Source organism: Coregonus clupeaformis, chromosome 10 (genome assembly GCF_020615455.1).
Source record: "Coregonus clupeaformis isolate EN_2021a chromosome 10, ASM2061545v1, whole genome shotgun sequence".
Classification (NCBI taxonomy): domain Eukaryota; kingdom Metazoa; phylum Chordata; class Actinopteri; order Salmoniformes; family Salmonidae; genus Coregonus; species Coregonus clupeaformis.
In genome coordinates, this window is record NC_059201.1 from 49,688,954 (window position 1) to 49,712,043 (window position 23,090).

Sequence of the window (23,090 nt, forward strand, 5' to 3'; positions counted from 1 at the left end):
GAGGTTTGTAGCCATTTACACTCATACGCATATACGGGTTGAAAATGGCAGATAACATGCTATACATGACGTCAGAGCTCAGGGTGTAGTTACAATATGACATATTGTCCTGAACAGAATGAGCCTATGTTTGTTGTATTGTGATTTTTCTTTTGCTGCAGACCACGCATCTGAATGCACTCATGACTCCATTCTTTGCACACCAAAATTACTATCTGCTTCTCTGAAATGCATTGTTAAAGCCTAACACTGTACGATCGTATTTTATAATTTAGCTAGTCATGTTGGCAATAGAACAAGCTTTCAAATGATGCCCACCTGACCCAGATTGCGATATATAATGAAATGTTTTTGGATTGCGTAAACAACAACAGTAGTTGTGTAAAGGCGGGGATGCAGGGCTATATTCCAAGCAAAACAACTACAAGTGTGCTTGCTCTAGTTCCTTAACGGCACAGCTAGGAGAGCTCAAAAAAGCACCTTCTAGTTGAAGACTATAAAAGTGCATTAAAATTGCTTAGGAACTGTGCACACTTTGGAGAGGTGTGTGGCCACTTGGAGACACCAGTGTGTCCTCTCACTCAAACCCTTGTCATTTCTTTGTCTTATGCACCTACCCCACATTTCCCAAGAATATTCTTATGTTACTGAATGTATCCAGAGTATTTTCAGATTTCTTTACCAACAAATGTGGCAAAAAGTACAGTAAATGTAAAATGCACATAAAATAAACAGTGATGTTTGGATTAAGGCTTGTGTCAGATGAACTGTTGTGTCCTCACCTTTGTTCTGATAATTTCCCCATAATCTCCAAACTGTTCCATTTCAATCGCTACCATGGTTATGCATATGCTTTTCATATTTCTTCTGGAAGAAACATTTCAATTTAGCCCTATCCATATAGGCCAGTTCCCACAAGTGTAAGGGGTTAAGTCATTGAAATTTGGAGCTATTGGAAATGTAATATATTTTCCCATGTACATTGTATAGTTTACCAATGGTCTCTAACTAGCCCCATAGGGATATTGAAAGTAAACCCAAATTCACTACGGCAGCTGCACTCCGAATTGATGATTACTTTTGTGCTGCCAGCTGTGGGCATGTGGACAGGATTGAAACAAATCCAACCTTAATTTATGTTGTGATGCAGTCACAACCACAAGTCTCGCAAAACGTTTCGGACGAGACTGACTTTATGACCAAAATTATCCTATTTACACTTTCTAGTCAATTCTGACAGTAGAATATGTGTTTCTGTCTCATATTGATGCCACAGGCTGTTTTCTAAATGAGAAGTTGGTTTTTAGGGGCAGTTGCTCTTTAACCTAATAAAGTCCAGTATGGTTCTATGGAGAGTGCCTTGTCTTAGAATGGAATCAAACCCATTGCCCTGGCATTGCTAGCTCTTACCAACTGAGCCACAGAGGACCAACCTGCCTTAAAATAAGGTTTCGCTAAAGCCAAATTTAACTCTCCTTTTTTGTGGCCCCCCAGGAGGAAGGGACACACCTCGTCCCCCCAGACGGTGCTGTGGAACCGTCCCGACCCCCTGCCCGAGCGGCTGGCCCACCCCCTCAGCCAAGAGGCCAAGTCTTCCAGCTCATCCTCCTCCAACCAATCGGAGCAGGGCTTCACACGAGCCGGCAGCAGTCCTATGTCTGTGCCCGGGAGAAGGTAAACGTCCACTTAAAAGTCAGTCGCAGATTTTGTTTTGAAAGATGTATATTCTGTATTTTCTGTTTATTCAGATGGGGATAGTATGAAAGTAATGAGTGAACAGAGGAAGGGAGAGACAGAACAGCGGTGGGGTCGGGATTCTGTGTATGTGTGCAGCAGGTGGCGTTAATTGCTAGAACAACCTCAAGCACAGTCGGTCGCAGTTGATGGGCTCCGACCACGATGATGAGAGGGACGCCACGTTTCTATCTGTCCGTCTGCCCCCTCTTTCTGTCTTTGTAAATGGATTGACTGCATACTGCATCTGTCTGTTACATGTTTGCCATTCTGCAATGAAAGGTGAATAACTGCATGTTAAATTAAAACATCTAACCAAGTGTATGACTGTCTGCAGTGACACACATACCCTTTACAGACATACTTTATGGTAATTTATTTTCAAAAGAATAGAATAGTATATTTTGAGTTTAATTATGTTACTGGTCCGTGCTGCTTATAGGCTACATGGCAGCACCATGCAAATTAAATCACTAGTTCTTAGTTCAAGACTTATACTGAACAAAAATATAAACGCAACAATTTCAACGATTTTACTGATTTACAGTTCATATAAGGAAATCAGTCAATTTAAATAAATAAATTAGGCCCAAACCTATGGATTCCACATGACTGGGCAGGGGCGCAGCCATGGGTGGGCCTGGGAGGGCATAGACCCATCCACTTGGGAGCCAGGCCCACCCACTGGGGAGCCAGGCCCAGCCAATCAGAATGAGTTTTTCCCCACAAAACATGGGACTCTTTTTAAATGTTGCATTTATATTTTTGTTCAGTATACATTCCCCTGCCTTGATCACAGTCAACCCAGTTATATTTTATAGTAAGAATTAATATAATGGAATATATAATAGTGATGGGGGAAAAAAATCGATACAGTATCATTTTGACAATATCTCAATATTATTTTAGCGCTCGTTGGCTGTACCTGCACCAAAACTCCAGGAGACAATTTTTTTTCAGCACTTTTATTTCCATGACTGATCAAAACTCATGGCTCTCTCGTCCCTCTTCAGCAGACATATGGTGAGCAATATGTTTGGAACATCGAATTGCAATAAAATCACAGTATCGAATCGCAATACATAAAGAATCGTGAGAAATGCAATACATATTGTGTCGGCACCATAGTATCGTGATAATATCGTGAGGTCCCTGGCAATGTCACGGAACCGCTGTCATATAACAGTTGTATTTAGAATATGTTTGTTGTTGTTGCAGATTTCCTCATTTGTTTTTTATGTAGCTAGAAAACACTAGATTCTGCTCTTTCTGATCATGTAAAGAAATAAAAACTCTGACCTGGATGAACCTCAGCAGAATTATTTGAGAAAATTGCCTTTATTTGATCCACGTTGGATGTGATCACACCATCACGCGCGTGCTTTCTCTCCGTTCGAACTCCTCACCAGTTATTTTGGCTAAAGACAGATAAACTACAAATTGCTAGTAGGCTAAGTTAGAAACCAATAATTTATTAGCTAAATATAAGGGAATATAAATATTAACCCTTTCAACGTCAAGAAAAAAATATACAAGAGTGTGCAATGCTGTCATCAAGGCAAAGGGTGGCTATTTGAAGAATCTCAAATAGAAAATATATTTTGATTTGTTTAACACTTCTTTGGTTACTACATGATTCCATACGTGTTATTTCATAGTTTTGATGTCTTCACTATTATTCTACAATGTAAAAAATAAAAAAGAAAGAAAGAAAAACCCTTGAATGAGTAGGTGTGTCCAAACTATTGACTGGTAGTGTAAATGCCAAAGCATTTCTGTGACAATAGACAATAACTGCTCAAGGACAGATCTACACACATTTAAATGGAGATAATAAATCCATTAAAAGCATTTCTGTGAAGCTTTGTGATTGACAAGGACAAGATTGATGTCGGACAACAGTAGAATGTTAATGATTTAATGCGTGCCAATGCCACCTCAGTTTTACGGCTACAAGCCCTAGGCAGAACTTTCCAGCATGAACATGACTAGGTCAGTTGAAGGAAATAAATGTTTAGTCTTTGATACTGGCAACACCTTAAATTTTTTTTTAAAAATGCAGAAGTTGACGGGTTTTCGTCTTGTTTTGTAAGGGATAACACACTCGAGCACAAACACGCATCCCCTGCTGAGACATTGTGCTGAGGCTGTGTTTTCTAATGGTGTGACAGAGCAGACCTGCATTCTAGCTCTTCAGTAGGTGTGTGTGTGTGTGTGTGTGTGTGTGTGTGTGTGTGTGTGTGTGTGACGGTTGGTCTCACAGAACTGCTTGATAACACCCTTCTCTGTAAAGAGGAGTTCTGGATACTTACGGTTGTGTGTCTCTGTGTGTGTGTGTCTCTGTGTTTGTGTGTGTGACTAGGGCTGTGGTGGTCATGATATTTTGTCAGCCGTTGATTGTCAAGCAAATAACTGCCGGTCTCGCTGTAATTGACCGTTAATTTGCATTAACACGTTTCGCATCTCCTGGCTTCCACGCATAGCCTACAAGCCACTAATGCTGACCTTTGGAACATCTACATTTAAAAAAGTCTAATAAATCCATGTAATATAGCCTACACTGTCACAATAAATCCATTATTTATTTTAGACTGTTCTAAACAAACATGATATGAAGAAAATGTAGTCTTTCAGAAGAACAGAATAGCATAATGCGTTGTCCGTATGTTAGGTCCTGATCTGGCTATGCCAAATGGCTGTGGGCTACGCTAGTTAATTTAGCAGACAAGATTTACTTAGAATTCCGTGGCATTATTTTTTATAATTTTATAGTATGAAGAATACAATTAAACATAGCTTAATAAAATAGAAAGTATATTTTCTCAATACGATTTCAATTGAAGTGCTTACATGCGGCTATTCTGTGTGGAGCAGTTAACAAAAAAACCGGTCCTCCTATATGCTTAATTTAGAGTTATTTATGCAACTTTAGTTGTGATACAAACGTTGGGCCATATGTTTTGATGTTTAATACATTCTAAGGCTGCATGATTGGACTCTAATGAGGATTTGAAAAAAGTCGCAAGCTGCACATAATATTCTCACCAGGTCTCGAATTTCCCGGCGGCATGCCCCTTGTGTGGCCGTAATGCCCCCTATTATAAAGGTGCATTTTTATGGTGAAAATTATCTTCCCCAAACTTGAAACTCACACGCAGCCTATGTATGCCAGTTAGGCTCTACACCGGTTATAAAGCGGATTAATGTACTTAATTTTTAGACGTTATTTGGCCACTTTAGTTGTGATACAAACCTTATCAAAACATATAAGCCTATGGGCTAGGATACATGAGGTGTGCGACTATGATTTGAAAAGTCGCAAAAAAAAGGTATGCGCTGTTTCTTGCCTTCATGCACAAGCTGGGCATAATTTACAAGTGATAATACATCATTCACAAGTGATAGGCTAATATTGTCACCCATCAGACTATTCTTAATTTAATGTTGTCTTTACATATACTAAATAATATATGTGTGATATTAGTTTTGATTTAGAATGGACCATTATCATGCACCTGTCTCAGAACAGGGGCATGGGAAAAAAACAACTAAATGTATGTAATCTATGCACTTAAATAGCGAATGGAGGACTATGCACTTAAATAGCGAATGGAGGACGCTTTTCCCATGGTTCATTTTCAATGCAGCCAGGTAGGCTATACTCCTGTTGTAAAGCGTAGAAATGTGCTTAATATTAGGAAAGTTGATGAATATATATAGTAAGCCTAGATAAAGCTGATGGGATCCTCCTCTTTTTAATAGAGGCATCAAAACTCTGTTTTCTCACCTAATTGCATAGTCTATAGAAATGTGGCGCAACATGAGCTCATGGGCACTCATGAAGGGTTTGATTAGATTTTCGATTTAATTTGCATTGATGTCAGAGTTATTAGAGTGACAATGGAGTGCTGAGTACCAGGCAGTTAGCAAGTTTGGTAGGCTACTAATGACCATCAGCAGCATCAGAGCTTGGAGAACCCTAATTACCATGACTAAACGGTCACGTGGAATTTGACTGCCGTCATGACGCGTGACTGCCGGTGTGGCGGTAATACGGTCACTGTAACAGCCCTGTGTGTGTGTGTGTGTGTGTGTGTGTGTGTGTGTGTCTCTGTGTGTGTCTGTGTGTCTGTGTGTGTGTGTGTCTCACCGGTCTATTAGTACAGCTCCTCTTACTCCAGAGCTCCTTGTTCGTTTTCAATTTGCATGAAAATGGAAGGTGTGTGTTTTGGTATTTGGTTCAAACTCCGTTCATTGTCATTCCACTAACATTGGGGTATGCGTTATGTGTAATGTCCATGTGACGTTTTTATGCATGTTGACTTGCCTTGTTAATTCCCCCTGAGGAGATTAATACAGTCGTATTGGATTGACGTGAGTGTTGTCCATTGACCGTTGCATTTGACCGTTGACTTTTGCCACTGAGGTCCCGACCCCGAGCCGTGAAGCCCCCCCACTGACCTCACAGCTCACTGCTGGACTCTCTCTCACTCTTCTCCTCTCTCCCAATTGAATTTCCTTTTTTTTTCCCTCTCTCTCTTCTCCCCTCTCTCCTTTGGCTCGTTCACTTTCCCCTCTCCTTCTCTCTCTATTCGCTGTATTCCCCGCTTTCTCCATCTTTCCCTCTCTCTCTCTCTGCACATCCCGTCTCCTGTCTCCCACTCTCTCCCCCCTATCATTCCACCTCCCCCCTCCACCCCCCCACCTTCTCTCTCCACCTCCTCTCTCTACTCTGGCCAGGCTGGCGGCAGAGTATGCCCGCTCCGGCTCCTCCCTCTCCACGGACTACGGCAGCTGGCAGATCGTGTCGGGGTGCGGCTCCATCCACGACCACGGACAGGTCGCCGCCGCCATGGCCGCCGCCGCCAACGACTCGCCCCTCCCCTTTAGCTTCCAGGACGAGGGGCCCAGCGGACGCATGTGAGTCTACGGGCTGTGTCACAAAATGGCACCCGATCCCCTATGTAGTGCACTACTTTTGACCAGTGTTAGGTGGGCTATATAGGGAATTAGGGTGCCATTTGGGACTCACACACAGATCGCATTCCGATTCTCGACCTTTCCCCGGAAGTGTGCAATCGTTCACCCACCCTCGTGCATTGGATTGGTGCAAGCATGGCTGGAGGGAGTTATCACCATATTCCTCACACCAGTATATTCCTTTTAAATCCACGAGGGGGAATGTACGAGTGTACCCTTCGGCATAGTGGGAGAGAATCGGAACACAGCCACGCACATCTCTAACCCTCCGGAATATCTTTCTCCCTATTCACCTCCTTTCTCTCCCCCATTCCTTTCCTTTGTGAGAGAGGAGGCAGTGGCAGGGCTCAGTGGGCAGGGGCTGGGCCTCCTGTTGGGCGGGTGTCACACACCTACAGGGTTGGATAGAGTTGGTGTGTGTTTGAGTGACAAAGCGGAGAAAGAGTCTGTTGGGGAGGATGTGTGCGTGGGTACCTGGTGTGTCTGTGTGTGTCTACACTTGCACAACAGTGTTCAGCAGACTGTTTAGGAAGACTTCATATACACACTGATGGCCTGAGCTCTCGCTCTCTGTGTGTGCGCGTGCTGTGTCGGCCCTGCAGTACCTAGTGGGTGGGGTTGCGTCAGACTAGGGTATGGAACATTTGCTTCATCATTCTCTGTCCCCTGCGAACCGGAGGTGCAAGTAGAACTGAAAGAGTGGAAGGAGTTTCTTTATCATTCATCTCTTTTTGTTCTCCAGACTCCCTCTCTTCGCAGTGGGGGACACATTTCCATTTCGGCTTGATCTGGCTGCCAAATTGAGTGTGTCCCGAGAACAAGGCGGCATGGGCAAATTACATCTATCTTTCTTGATTTGAAGGGAGGGAGAGGGGGAAGAGAGAAGGAGGAATAGAGGAGGAAGCATGCAGTCTGCGATTGTTAAGACTAGAAGTACACTGTGTCCCTCTTTCATAACTAAAAGATGGAGCGCCTCTTCTCTCGCCCGTACCCTGACCTTTTCTTTATTTTCATCTTGTCTTCCCTCTTCCCTGACTTCACTCTCCCCTCCTCTCTAACTTGTTTACTCTCTTTCCCCATCTCTTTCTTTCCTTCCCCCTCCCAGGTGCCCGTCCCCCTCGGAGCGTCAGGCTCGTCTGGAGGCGGTGAGGGAGGTGTTCCTGGCAGCCTACAGCTCCACCGTGGGCCTGAAGTCCAGCGCGCCCAGCCCCTCCGGCGCCATCACAGGCCTTCTGGAGCAGTTTGCCCGCGGCGTTGGCCTCCGGGGCACCAACAGCATCATCTGATCTAGGAACAGGTCCCCCACCCCAAATGTGAAATCTGGGCTCGTAGTCATCGTATTCATAAAGTGTCTCAGAGTAGGAGTTCTGATCTAGGATACGTTTTTCCTCTTAGATCAAAATGAATAAGATCATATGGATAGGAGGGACCTGATTCTAGATCAGCACTCCAACGGTGAGGCTCTTTGTGAATATGGTCCCTGACCCCCCCCTTCACCTCCCTCCCACTCAACCCCGTCCTGTAAACCCTCATGGTTAAATTGCGGTCCACGATCAGCGTTCATCTTTGTCGGGGAAAGCCACATCATGTTTCGTATGGACTCTAATAAAAAGTGCCAAACTTCTCTACTCTATCCAGGTGCTGAAGCGTCTTTAAAAAAACAAACATTTTTTTATATATATATCAAACCCTGAATTTCATTACTTTTTTTCTATTTCCTTTTTTTATTTTATTTGAATCATGTCGTTCCAACTTACTCTCTGGATTTTTTCCTTTTTTGTTGCACATTTTTGTCAATTCAGGGAGTGGTTCAGGGGGGATAACAATGTCAGCCACAGTATCAAAAAGGGACAGCTGGCCATTGTATTTAAAAATGTGCAGCATGGTTTAGAACAAAACTTGTCATTTATCTTTGGGGTTTGCTAAGAACGTGGTCAGAGTAAAATTGACTTTTTACATGCAGAGCATTCGAAGCATTTTATGTGGATTTCTTCCTTTTCTGTTTTTAAAAGAATTATTTGGGATTCAACGTGCTGATCGTCCTAAATGGAGGAGGCCACACTTCTCTTTTCTTCGGTGACTGAACTCATGAAAGCTGCTATTCAGTGCTGAATCAAGCGGAAGCGTTAACCATATCATTGTAGTGGATACTGTTGTTTACACACAAACAGCACTGGTCAAGTGTGTCAGGGCAACAGAAATATGCTGTTTCTTTTTATAACCTAATTCGGTGTAGACAAGTCTAATATCAAGCTGGATGTAGCTTGATTTTGTAGAATGTAATATGTTGAATCCTAAAACACCATAAAGGTCTATCTGTATTAAACACGAAAGCTCAAACCTTTATCAGCCGATTTTAGAGTTGTTTAATTATTTTTAATAATCGGACTTGTGGTCAGATAAGTCACTTTTATATGCAGACTTAAAGCAAAGATCAATTTTTCATTGTCGCCATACAAAACATTTTCATACAGTCTTCCTATGTTTTAAATTGATTTAAACCGCACATGCACACCATCAATAGACTGGTCCCAGATCTATTTGTGCTCTCTTGCCCACTCCTACGGCTGTGGCGTGAACCGATCTGGGATCATTACTGGGGCTTAAGACCACAAGCCAGGAGAAGCCAGTCCCATTGCTGGGCTGTGTTAAAAGTCTGGGCTGTGTTAAAAGGTGCTTAAATTTGATTTGAGCCCACTTCTGACAGCTATTCATACGGTCAGTCACTTCATCTCTCAACTTTTGTCTCTCAGTTTTGCGACAAGACGGCTCCAAGCCACACCGCTTTCAGTCTTTGTTATCGCTGTACGTAAGTTTATGGCCTTGTTCCAGGCTGACTACATTCCAGTAGCCAGATCTCACAACACCTGGATAGGTGTTAAACATATCGACTTACTGCATGAGATGATCTAGCAATATGAAAGACATGGCACAGAACCATTGGTCGATATGAGCAGCACGACTGCAATATAGGCAGCCTGGAACACGACAAATCTCTTTCTGTGACTTAATGGCCTTGTAAAAGCGCTCTATTGCTGCATGAACAAGTGAACTTGGGGCCTACTTTGGATTAGTTCGCTGCCACTGACCAATGGGCCTTTCAGATCACAAGGACAAGACTTTGGCCGCGTTCCAGACTGACTACATTGCGGTTGCCTGCCAGATCTCACAATGCCTGGATAGGTTTATAACATACAGCTAACTTCATCATATGATGTAGCAATCTTATGGCCAACTGCTAAGTTGGTTGTTGGTTGCTGCGTGCAGCACGACTGCAATGTAGTCGGCCTGGAACGCGACCATGAGGGCGGTAGCAATTATGCGGGCAAATGGCGGTGTTGTGGCATAATTGCGTCGAGAGAGATTCGGTTAAGGCAGCACTTACTGTGATTTGTTTAGCTTGTTTGCAACGCCAAATGGTTTTGATGGCTGCTGTACTGTACCTCAGGACCTTTTGTTGTGCCTTTTCATCGGTAGCATTTGAAGAAATTCACCCTTTTTAAAACATTTTTTCCAAAGTAATTTCTGTTTCTTATACTGTTAAAGAGCTTGTTGTTTTTTAAATGCTTTCTGAGAATCCACAACTATGAAGCAACTAAGAGCTAGCTACTACACTTTAAAACGCATAGCATTGGTCAGTTGAAAGGCAAGCTGCTGGCTTAAACCTTCTATATCAGTCACTTGAATGCAAAATGATTTATATTTGTTCAGTCTTTGTTCAATCACTTGTGTCTATGGTCAATGGCAATTGATCATAATGTACAATATTATTTCTGCAAAGTCTGTTGGGGCGAGATCTGTCTGTCAATCAGTAGGGCTTAAGGGGAGATGGGGGGAGGGGTAAAGGTTCAGGGATATCGGTGTGAGAAGTTAACTTTTTATAGAGTACTCTCACTTGTCAATCAGTGTGCAGACTGATGCAATATTGGGACATCTGGGTTTAACTCATTTGTCCATTCTCTGTCTCATTGGATCTTCCAACAGTCTACTTTGTTGGAAACCTACCTGGTGACTTTCTTTCACTTGTCCAATCCTTTAAAATCAAAGAAAGGAAACTACTTTGGGCCCTCCTCTCACCTTCCCTGAGCATAACCCATCCGGATGAATTAGAGACAATTTAGCCTTTTTTTTCTTCCTTTTTTTTACTACCATCACATCCTGTTATCAAACTTCGATATGATTTACCACAGCAGAGAAATGATTGAATACCGGCGTGTCCATGGTAGGATACATTGACCTATTCCTAGGTCCCTGTTTGTAGGCTATAGGCAGACTAACAGCCCCAGAGCCCCTAGACAATTTGCAGTTGATCCATACCTCTCAATTCACACTTTTCACTGGTTACAATACTTACCTTTAGGATTACGCAATCAACTCACGTGATTGTTCAACTCATCCATGTTTTTGCATGTAATTTCCCCCAACTAATTAAAACTAGTGGCATACAGTACATGGATAGATTTTTCCTAAATGAACCTTTTTGTATGATTATTTTCTCTTGATTTTACAGAAATGCTGCATTGCCCTCATCTTCCTTATTGTCTGTGTAAAGAGGTTGACATGTCATTTTCGAGTTATCATTTAAGTAATTGTCTTGATTTTTTGTTTTAACTTGCTCTTAATTGTCGCCAGAGAGAGAATAGGCTACACTGAAAAAGGTGACTTGATCGGCAGGTGGTTATTATGAATAAAGAAGAAAAAAAGTACAACAATGTTGTGTGTTTGAGTGTACAATCATTTCCACCCTGAATCATTGGTCTTATAAGACATGCAGAGAAATAGGCCACTGGCTTTATGCTCTGCTGGCTTTGCTATACTGATTTTCACATTCCCTGCAAAACAGTGTGTTTTACTCTTAGAGATCCTATAATTCATTATATGATTAGGCTTTACAGTACATTCGGAAAGTATTCAGACCCCTTGACTTTTTCCAGATGTTGTTACGTTACAGGCAATCTACTCACAAAACCCCAATGACAAAGCAAAAACAGGTTTTTATAAATTAAAACACGAGTTGGTTTCGGGGTGTGTGGTTTAATGTGGGTATTTCGTGTGTGTTCGCAGGTGGGAAGAGTTTCGAAATTCTTTCGCCAATTAGGTTCAGCCAGCTGGTGTGTCAAAGTTGGTTTGACTTTGGATAGCCTATCTCCCGGTCTAGTTGGGGACCGTCAATAAATTACACAATGTAAATGAGACAATATTTTAATGTTACACACCTTTTTAGTTCTCATTAAATGCTTTCAGTATTTGTATATGAAATGTTTCAATTTATACAGTGGGGAAAAAAAGTATTTAGTCAGCCACCAATTGTGCAAGTTCTCCCACTTAAAAAGATGAGAGAGGACTGTAATTTTCATCATAGGTACACGTCAACTATGACAGACAAAATGAGAAAAAGAAATCCAGAAAATCACATTGTAGGATTTTTAATGAATTTATTTGCAAATTATGGTGGAAAATAAGTATTTGGTCACCTACAAACAAGCAAGATTTCTGGCTCTCACAGACCTGTAACTTCTTCTTTAAGAGGCTCCTCTGTCCTCCACTCGTTACCTGTATTAATGGCACCTGTTTGAACTTGTTATCAGTATAAAAGACACCTGTCCACAACCTCAAACAGTCACACTCCAAACTCCACTATGGCCAAGACCAAAGAGCTGTCAAAGGACACCAGAAACACAATTGTAGACCTGCACCAGCCTGGGAAGACTGAATCTGCAATAGGTAAGCAGCTTGGTTTGAAGAAATCAACTGTGGGAGCAATTATTAGGAAATGGAAGACATACAAGACCACTGATAATCTCCCTCGATCTGGGGCTCCACGCAATATCTCACCCCATGGGGTCAAAATGATCACAAGAACGGTGAGCAAAAATCCCAGAACCACACGGGGGGACCTAGTGAATGACCTGCAGAGAGCTGGGACCAAAGTAACAAAGCCTACCATCAGTAACACACTACGCCGCCAGGGACTCAAATCCTGCAGTGCCAGACGTGTCCCCCTGCTTAAGCCAGTACATGTCCAGGCCCGTCTGAAGTTTGCTAGAGTGCATTTGGATGATCCAGAAGAGGATTGGGAGAATGTCATATGGTCAGATGAAACCAAAAAGAACTTTTTGGTAAAAACTCAACTCGTCGTGTTTGGAGGACAAAGAATGCTGAGTTGCATCCAAAGAACACCATACCTACTGTGAAGCATGGGGGTGGAAACATCATGCTTTGGGGCTGTTTTTCTGCAAAGGGACCAGAAACGACTGATCCGTGTAAAGGAAAGAATGAATGGGGCCCTGTATCGTGAGATTTTGAGTGAAAACCTCCTTCCATCAGCAAGGGCATTGAAGATGAAACGTGGCTGGGTCTTTCAGCATGACAATGATCCCAAACACACCGCCGGGAGCATGAAGGAGTGGCTTCGTAAGAAGCATTTCAAGGTCCTGGAGTGGCCTAGCCAGTCTCCAGATCTCTACCCCATAGAAAATCTTTGGAGGGAGTTGAAAGTCCGTGTTGCCCAGCGACAGCCCCAAAACATCACTGCTCTAGAGGAGATCTGCATGGAGGAATGGGCCAAAATACCAGCAACAGTGTGTGAAAACCTTGTGAAGACTTACAGAAAACATTTGACCTGTGTCATTGCCAACAAAGGGTATATAACAAAGTATTGAGAAACTTTTGTTATTGACCAAATACTTATTTTCCACCATAATTTGCAAATAAATTCATTAAAAATCCTACAATGTGATTTTCTGGATTTTTTTTTCTAATTTTGTCTGTCATAGTTGACGTGTACCTATGATGAAAATTACAGGGTCTCTCATCTTTTTAAGTGGGAGAACTTGCACAATTGGTGGCTGACTAAATACTTTTTTCCCCACTGTATGTACCACTCTAAACATCCATATCAATATCACCCAATACTTCAAATGTATATAATTACTAATATGTTAATTTGTCAACCCAATTAATCAACATATTCATGATTTCAGTCACAAACCTCACATTAACTTCCATGTTTCAAACAGTATGATTCAACAATGTCTACTCAAAATAAATCATATAAGTGTATCCTAAGACATTACCATAATGTATCACTGTTTTAACCCATATTATCTATATAAAACAGTTCTAAATTGTACAATCACTATCCTTCATTTTGAAAATAATGATACTAATACATACTAATGATTCACTTAAATCACTCAGTCATCTTATAAATTATAACCCAAATGACTTAACTCAACCAAATGTAAAATGACAATCCTTATTGATTCACTTTATCCATGAAAATTCAAACCCTCAACTTTATCACCCATTACAACTGTCAGAATGTACACTTATATTAACATACAGTATAAACATCCATAATTCTATTATGACTTTCCTCATCCTGATAATAAATACAGATCATTATCTCAATGCATTCTTAATACTATTAATTTAGCAGTGTATATATCTACTACCCAAATTAGCAAATTTATATAAACCCACTTTTATTATCAACTCAGCTAAGCAACCCGGCACTTAAATCTTCTGTCGTCTCTTCATTATGTTCTTCATACATCTTCACATTTCAAAATGACTTGCCCATGACAATGTCACAGCTTCAATGTCTCATCCGAGTCACCACCTTTTCTACAACCCATTGTTCTTGTCCATTTGCCAACCATTTGCCCACAACATTAGAAATGTTGTATCTGAACATATATTTCTCCATTCTCACTCAATGGTGGACTCCTTTCCCACTCCTTCGAGATAGAAACATGAGATAATCCTTTGATAGCTTCGATTGGTTGTTGTAGACCAGTTGCATGTAGAAGTGGTGCTTTACAAAATATCTTAAACGCCTCTAATATTCATCTTCAGCGGGTTCATAGGTTGTAACTTTTATTTAGGTTCACACCATTCTAGGCCAAATTATCCCTACTATGTATCAAGACACCATTTGTATTTACCTCACCAGAAGACAAACATAACATTTTAATTGATTTTATTTCTAATCCAATAAATCCATATAAACATTTACCATATGACAAATTATTATGTTTGAACAATTATTCTTAATACCAATTTCTAATATACTTCCCAATTTCTGTTAACATCGCTCTCAGTAGTGTGTCCTTCTTGCATCGCACCCATATGGAATTCAAGATTCACTGCTATGACGACACACAGACATAGACACAAACACAAAAACAATGCTCCCCAGTGGCAGTTCCATCTTCCTCCTCTGATTTGTTTTATTACCTCCTACAGTGGGACAAATAGATGCAGGTATCTCTCTCTGCTACTGTCCCCTCCATCGAGGTAGCCAGCAACACCTATTACTAACCACTCCACCTAGATTCTGTCCAGCTCTGGCTTCTGTAATCCTTTACTGCCACACAGTCTCCCAATCACAGAAAATGGCCAGATTATCCTCTTAGTTCTTGCCAAGAAGCCTTCACCTTTTGAAAGAAAGTCTGCAGAACATTGTTAGTTGAGACACAGTATGCTACTTTACACTGTTCTTATCAGTCAGGAAAAGCCTCGATTAGGAAGTGCCCATCTTGCAGCTTGTTGTAGTCACTCTTTCCATAGACATGCCTCCTCTACATTCTACCTTATACCACAAATACATTTTCACCTAAAACATCAAACCCATAACACATGAATTACTACTGCTCATATTCTTACTACAATATGCAAATGTTCCAATAAATCCTCATACCATCAGTACTACCCTCTTTTGAACACATGAGTCACAACGTGATTCATGCTTTCAAAAACAAAACACTAACATTGCCTATTAAACCAAAATAATAAATGAAATTAAAATGACAACATTTGATAATACCTTAACTGCCTCCTATCCCGTAAAGTAATTCAAGATTAGTACAATTGACTAGCAACAGGTATCCCTCATTCAGGGAAAGCTCTCTCTCTCATTTGTTATTTTATGGTTCGAATCATATATATTATTACCAAATTCAAAACTTCTTCACAATTTTCAGTATTATAAATTACCCTCAACTCGGTAAAATATACGATCTTCAAGTCCTCATCTCAGGCCATTAGGATTTTCAGTGTGGGTGATCAATTCACACTAGAAAGTCAGGACAGAGTGCAGAGGTCATTGAAATAATTCAACGAATTGTTCCATTCTATAGTATACTAATCATTACCAACATTCAAAACATTTCATAAATGTCACTTATCCCAAGTGTACATTAAGTCCTCATGACATTCCTTCTCATAAGAAATGACGTTTGTACCCAAAACTCACTCAAAAAAGAGAAAGAAAAAAAAACTTCATAAAATTCACTGTGTGTTCCTTTAAGACGTATCACCTTTGACCTGTTAAAAAAAACCTAAAATCAAAATAACAACCCTTTATAAACATCATACTAGGTGTGTTGTGTGTTTATTTGAAAAACCCAATTGAAAAACACCAAACAAAAATAGCCAGGCCTTAGTTAATTTGGTAGCTCCCTTTTACGACCTAATACTGCCTATCTTCACTAAACTGCTTCCCCTAGCTCTGGGCAACATTCCAATGAGATAAGGAAATCCCCTTTCTCCTAGAAGAGAAATTATACATTTCATTAACATTCAATTACAATCAATAATCCAAAGATAGTAAGTACACACAAAACATGATACAGATATGCACAGTCCTATCTCATCAATAATCGTTTGTATCAATCTAATACCCCATAACTACTCCATAAAAATATTATATAAAATCTCTCAAAATATGAAAACCACTCAAATTTCTTCGAGTTGATCATGAGTATTTTTAATTGATTACCCTTCAGACCATATCCTCTTTAAATCTCACAATGATTATTTAACCCCTAAATCTGCTCCATGTGATCCCATATCAAATGATCCATTCTCGTTTACTTGATCAACAACATAGGAAATATTTGTTTCCCCTTCTATTGTTCCTGTCACCCCTGTAAATGTCATATTTCATTAATTAGCCAATACAATCACGTACTCCGCGTAAGTAAGCCTTGATATTTTATCCCAGGCATCTATTTAAAATAGTTTGATACGTTGTCTCCTACTTTCCCTTAACATATACTGTAGTAGACTTCCATCAATCCTGGAAAAGAAAACTCCCACTCAGAAGACACTAGACAATACCATGTTTCATTAAGTTCACTACACTTTCCACTATAAACCATTGCAACCTGTTGCATAGATGTTTTAAAATATAAACCTATTGTTTAATAAATCCAGAATCGGCAAAAAAAAAAATTACTTCTTCATCAGCCTAATAGTAAAAACTATCTCCCATTGTTCAACGTACCATAAACAGATAATCGTTTTTAGAAGTAATGAACTGTCTGCATAACTCACTGTTGTTTAAACAAACGATATAATGTAATAATAATAATGACCAATTATCAAAGAAGGTTCCATATTCAACTATCTAGACATGTTCTTCATATTATCCCAATGCGTCCTTCATATGTCAATACAGCCCAACTATAAGTACTTCCTTTCACCCTCTTGCGAAATCATGTCATTAGTAAATTGTCTCCACAAAGCACTACTACCTAATAACATATTTTCATTCACCTAAATTGAAATATTATTTTAATACCATTCTATTAAACAATCCAAGTCAACCTTTCACATCTCCCACAACACTATCTATTATTCTCTATCGCTTACGTTCCATCTAACAGTACCTCAACAGATGACAAATTATTGTGAAGTTATAGTCAAAACTAACAAAACATCTATTCACAGATATGCAACTTTAATTACTATGTTATCCTATCTGACATGGACTGGTAGGACAATATCTTTCCTATAATGTTATCAATTAAACCAGTAATTCACGTCAACATTATCAATGTAAGAGTTTGCTTCCTTCCCTACATGGGCTTGAACCAGGGACCCTCTACACACATCGACGACATTCACCATCGAAACACCATTACCCGTCGCTCCACAAAATCCTCTGTCCTTGCAAAGCACGTTAAACAACTACTTCCACGTCGCATAGCAAGTTACGTCACCACTCTAAACGTATATTAGTTCTCACCACTAACTAGCTAGCCCTTTCACACCAAACATTCAACCCCCTATGGCTTCCTTCTCCACAGCAACCATTGATCCTTGTACACCTAACGTAACCCATAATGTCCCTCACAGCTCTCTCACGTTTCAGCAAGCTCCCATTGGTTAACACCCGCAGACAAAAACATGGAAATTCTTCAATTTTTTTACTAGCAGACCAAATAACACATTTTCAAACAGCGTTCTACATATACCTCTATCGTAGGGTTTAAAAATTAACGTAACAACATTAACCATCCTAAATTGCTGTAGTAACGTCATGTTTGGTTCAGTTGATCTATTACGATAGTATGTCCATAATACTTCTGTATTGACCTCAACCAAAAGTTGCCATAGTCCTCAGTCAATGTTATATTTACTTTTATTCTCAGAATTCCCCTGCTTCACTTCCCATGAAGATAAGACATTCACTTCTCTATGCGTCCTAAACTACATTATATTTCCCCTGTAATCAACTAAGATCATAGCCACAGCTCTTATGAAACCACCAATACGCCATTATCAGAATACATCAGATCTAGGTAACTGTCCTCTCTAAGTAGGCTACAAGTAAGACCAAACACTTGCTGTATTTTACCATCATATATTGAATTCATATCCATATTATCAATATCCAATTATTTATAGACATTAAGCCACCATTCTCAATTGTTTAATCTAGCAAACCCTTAGTCAACGGCAAAAAAAAAAATGACTACCACGCAATCGTCTCTCTATACCTGTTAAATAAGTTCGTCTTTCTATTTGAAACAAAACACGCTACAAGCCTTCCATTCTACATCACCAAACCAAATACTTTTGTCGTCTCTGTCTAAGCAACACATACCAGCAGTTGAATTACACTCATAAATACAGATTTTACTCTATGCCATTGAAATGACAAATAAATCCCTCAAATAGTGCAATTACAATGGTTTGTCATCTTACCCGCTGATACAAAATGAAGTTCCATCACTTTACCACTTTAGCTCTACCCTGATAATTAGTTCAATTGAAACCCTATATTGGCTTTGTACTATATTATACATTACGTCTATAACCACATTACTTATGGTCAGTTTATTCCTTAAACCTTATCTCTATCACATGATCCAACAACGGTACAAACTTAGAAAACCCATATTAATTACTCCCCACCCATGACGTACGTCTACGTTTGGGTGAGCAAGTTAATACATATATAACGTTAGAAACTTCTAGGTACTCACATCAAAGAATCCCTTCGTGGTGTTTTTAACCAATTCTCAATAGACACACATCACTTCTTCAAACATTTTCCCAGCGGACCAAAAAAATAGACTGTAATTTCCCGGACACTGCTCTGCCTGTCCAGAAAATACAGACCTTTCTACTACTCTCTAAAATAACTTCACAATATCCATACCACTCCTTGATATTCTATGTATTAATTACGTTATATATCGTAACTTCTTATCCAAACTTATATCAAATTATTATACCCATTTTTAGAACTTATTATGCACCCTTCAGATTAAAATATTCTAAATGCGGATTTGCCTGTAATAATTTAGTCATTTCCTGTCTCTCTCTTCGAGTTAAATGAAACTCCGCTTTACTTTTAATAGTGACTGTTTTTCCAGATATCGGTCTACTAAGCTGGCCATTCATTACTAATATTAGTTCATGCAATATTAGTAATCAAACACAAATAAAATCCCCATCCTGATCTGTATTAAAATTTAGTTTGCCTATTTGTCGTTTTAGTGCTATGATTCAATATGTTACATTGCATTGGTTCCATCTCCTGGCCGTTTTGAGTGATTAACAAGGGATTCATTCTCCCTTCTGTTTATGATGATTTACCACTTCAAAAAGGTCCGTAACCTATTACTTTATAATGACTTACACACTACAGGACTAAAAACCCACTCTCTTTATAATGCACTTTACATTAAGGGTGCCCTGCGGCCACTTATTTTATGATGTATCTTACATCAAGGGTGCCTTGCCCACTCTCTTTATGATGCATCTTACATCAAGGGTGCCCTGCGCCCACTCGTTTGTCCTTCTGTTGCTTTTACTCCTTACTTAGACCATACCCTATTTTTGAATCATAACACCATGTCATAGTCCTATTTGATATTTCTCCTTACATAAATAAATAAATATAGGTGAAATAACTCAATACCACTCATCGTCCCCTTTTAAAAATATTGCTTAAATGTTCGTTACAGCTAAGCCTTGCCACAGATATGCAGAATTTGACAAAATCAAAAAAATGAAAGTCTGCTTACCTGTTAGTTCGGCTGTGAACTGCATCCTGTTTGTTTAGATGCCAATCTGTTATGATGAGTTTCTAAGGTATCAAGTGATTAAGAATGTAATGATATACTTAGACACTTTTGATGGGGAGTTCATATAAGATATTTAATATGGTACCATGACTAGTTATAACAGAAGAAGGACATAGCCCTGCCTCTGCCATCTTCCAACTCCAGAACAAAGATCCACTCTCTCTATATATACACTGTTACAAGTCTCTTCACTAACATCTGGTAAACCTCCATGAGCACTCCCTTTCTTTGATGTTATTACCCTTTACCCTTGTCACTATATCCTGTCCATCAATTATTCTAAGATCAACATCAGTAATCTCCTTTGACAACGGAATGTAGACTCTGTGGCACCAAGCCACATATCTACCAACTCTCCCCTGGTCCACACAACACTATGCAATGACATTACAGTTAGTGAGGGAGATAAGTGTCTCCAGCTTCAGAGATTTTTGCAGTTTGTTCCAGTCATTTGCAGCAGAGAACTGGAAGGATTGGCAGCCAAAGGAGGTGTTGGCTTTGGGGATGACCAGTGAGATATACCTGCTGGAACACATACTACAGGTGGGTGTTGCTATGGTGACCAATGATCTAAGATAAGGCGGGGATTTGCCTAGAAGTGATTTATAGATGACCTGGAGCCAGTGGGTTTGGCGACGAATATGTAGTGAGGGCCAGCCAACGAGAGCGCACAGGTCATAATGGTGGGTAGTATATGGGGCTTTGGTGACAAAACGGATGGCACTGTGATAGACTACATCCAATTTGCTGAGTAGAGTGTTGGAAGCTATTTTGTAGATGACATCACCGAAGTCAAGGATCGGTAGGATAGTCAGTTTTACGAGGGCATGTTTAGCAGCATAATGAGTGAAGGAGGCTTTGTTGCAAAATAGGAAGCCGATTCTAGATGTAACTTTGGATTGGAGATGCTTAATGTGAGTCTGGAAGGAGAGTTTACGGTCTAACCAGACACCTAGGTATTTGTAGTTGTCCACATATTCTAATTGGAGGTTTGTTAACACAGTGTCCAATGAAGGGCCAGATGTATTCAAAATGGTGTCGTCTGCGTAGAGGTGGATCTGAGAGTCACCAGCAGCAAGAGCGACATCATTGATATACACAGAGAATAGTCGGCCCGAGAATTGAACCCTGTGGCACCCCCATAGAGACTGCCAGAAGTCCAGACAACAGGCCCTCCGATTTGACACATTGAACTCTATCTGAGAAGTAGTTGGTGAACCAGGCGAGGCAGTCATTTGACAAACCAAGGCTATTTAGTCTGCCAATAAGAATGCGGTGATTGACAGAGTCAAAAGCCTTGGCCAGGTCGATGAAGACGGCTGCACAGTACTATCTTTTATCGATCGCTGTTATTATATCGTTTAGGACCTTGAGCGTGGCTGAGGTGCACCCATGACCAGCTCGGAAACCAGATTGCATAGCGGAGAAGGTACGGTGGGATTCGAAATGGTCTGATCTGTTTGTTAACTGGCTTTCAAATACTTTCAAAGGCAGGGCAGGATGGATATAGGTATGTAACAGTTTGGATCTAGAGTGTCACCCCCTTTGAAGAGGGGGATGACTGCGGCAGATTTCCAATCTCTGGGGATCTCAGACGATACGAAAGAGAGGTTGAACAGGCTAGTAATAGGGGTTGTGACAATTTCGGCAGCTAATTTTAGAAAGAAAGGGTCCAGATTGTCTAGCCCAGCTGATTTGTAGGGGTCCAGATTTAGCAGCTCTTTCAGGACATCAAATCTATCTGAATTTGGGTGAAGGAGAAGCGGTGGGGGCATGGGCAAGTTGCAGCGGAGGGTGCAGAGCTGGTGGCCGGGGTAGGGGTAGCCAGGTGGAAAGCATGGCCAGCTGGAGCAAAATGCTTATTGAAATTCTCGATTATCGTAGATTTATCGGTGGTGACAGTGTTTCCTAGCCTCAGTGCAGTGGGTAGCTGGGAGGAGGTGCTCTTATTCTCCATGGACTTTACAGTGTCCCAAAACTTTTTGAAGTTAGTGCTACAGGATGCACATTTCTGTTTGAAAAAGCTAGCCTTTGCTTTCCTAACTGATTGTGTATATTGGTTCCTGACTTCCTGAAAAGTTGCATATCGTGGGGCTGTTCGATGCTAATGCAGTACGCCACAGGATGTTTTGTTCTGGTCAAGGGCAGTCAAGTCTGGGGTGAACCAGGGGCTATATCTGTTCTTAGTTCTGAATTTTATGAATGGGGCATGCTTATTTAAGATGGAGAGGAAAGCACTTTTGAAGAACATCCAGGCATCCTCTACTGACGGAATGAGGTCAATATCCATCCAGGATTCCTGGGCCAGGTCAATTAGAAAGGCCTGCTCGCTGAAGTGTTTTAGGAAGCGTTTGACAGTGATGAGGGGTGGTTGTTTGACCGCGGACCCATTACGGACGCAGGCAATGAGGCAGTGATCGCTGAGATCCTGGTTGAAGACAGCGGAGGTGTATTTAGAGGGTAAATTAGTCAAGATGATATCTATGAGGGTGCCCATGTTTTACGGATTTAGGGTTGTACCTAACCTGGGAGCATGGCTCCCAATGTTTATATATTTATTTTCGGTAATACCAATTACCCCACCGAAGACATTCTTTAAATAAAGTATACTCGGTCATAACAAACGTTATATGGGCAAATAAAATGTATAGAATTAAAAGGAAAGTTTTACATTTCCCTAAGTCTGAGGGTGGTTTTAACCCTCCAGACCTGGAATTGTATCAGCTCGCCACCCAAGGCTTTTACTTGCAACATATTGTTAAATGCACTAAAGAGGAACAATGGGTTTATATTGAAGATGCGCATGCACATCCCCAGAATCTTTGCACATGTCTAATTTCAATGGATAAATTCAAGAACATGAACAACTTCTTAGTTAAGAACACTATGGAAGATTCTACAAGAACCAATATCACACCCTAAAAACACACTCCTATGGAACAATCCTTGGATAGCTTTTCAGAATTCACCGATAAATTGGCCCACATGGAA

General features: G+C 40.5%; 1 protein-coding gene across 3 annotated transcripts in view; it reads left to right on the forward strand.

The window, feature by feature from the left end:
- LOC121566622 (myotubularin-related protein 14-like) overlaps positions 1 to 11,426 on the forward strand; it is a 34,946-nt gene extending 23,520 nt beyond the window's left edge. For 2 of the 3 annotated variants that reach the window (XM_045223074.1, XM_045223075.1), the window contains exons 17-19: positions 1,495 to 1,674; positions 6,475 to 6,654; positions 7,820 to 11,426. In XM_045223074.1, coding sequence (XP_045079009.1) covers positions 1,495 to 1,674; positions 6,475 to 6,654; positions 7,820 to 8,000 — 541 coding nt within the window. In that variant the 3' untranslated portion in view covers positions 8,001 to 11,426. The remainder of the gene's footprint in view (positions 1 to 1,494; positions 1,675 to 6,474; positions 6,655 to 7,819) is intronic. The other variant, XM_045223076.1, reaches the window with a different exon arrangement.
- The last annotated feature ends 11,664 nt before the right edge of the window (positions 11,427 to 23,090 follow it).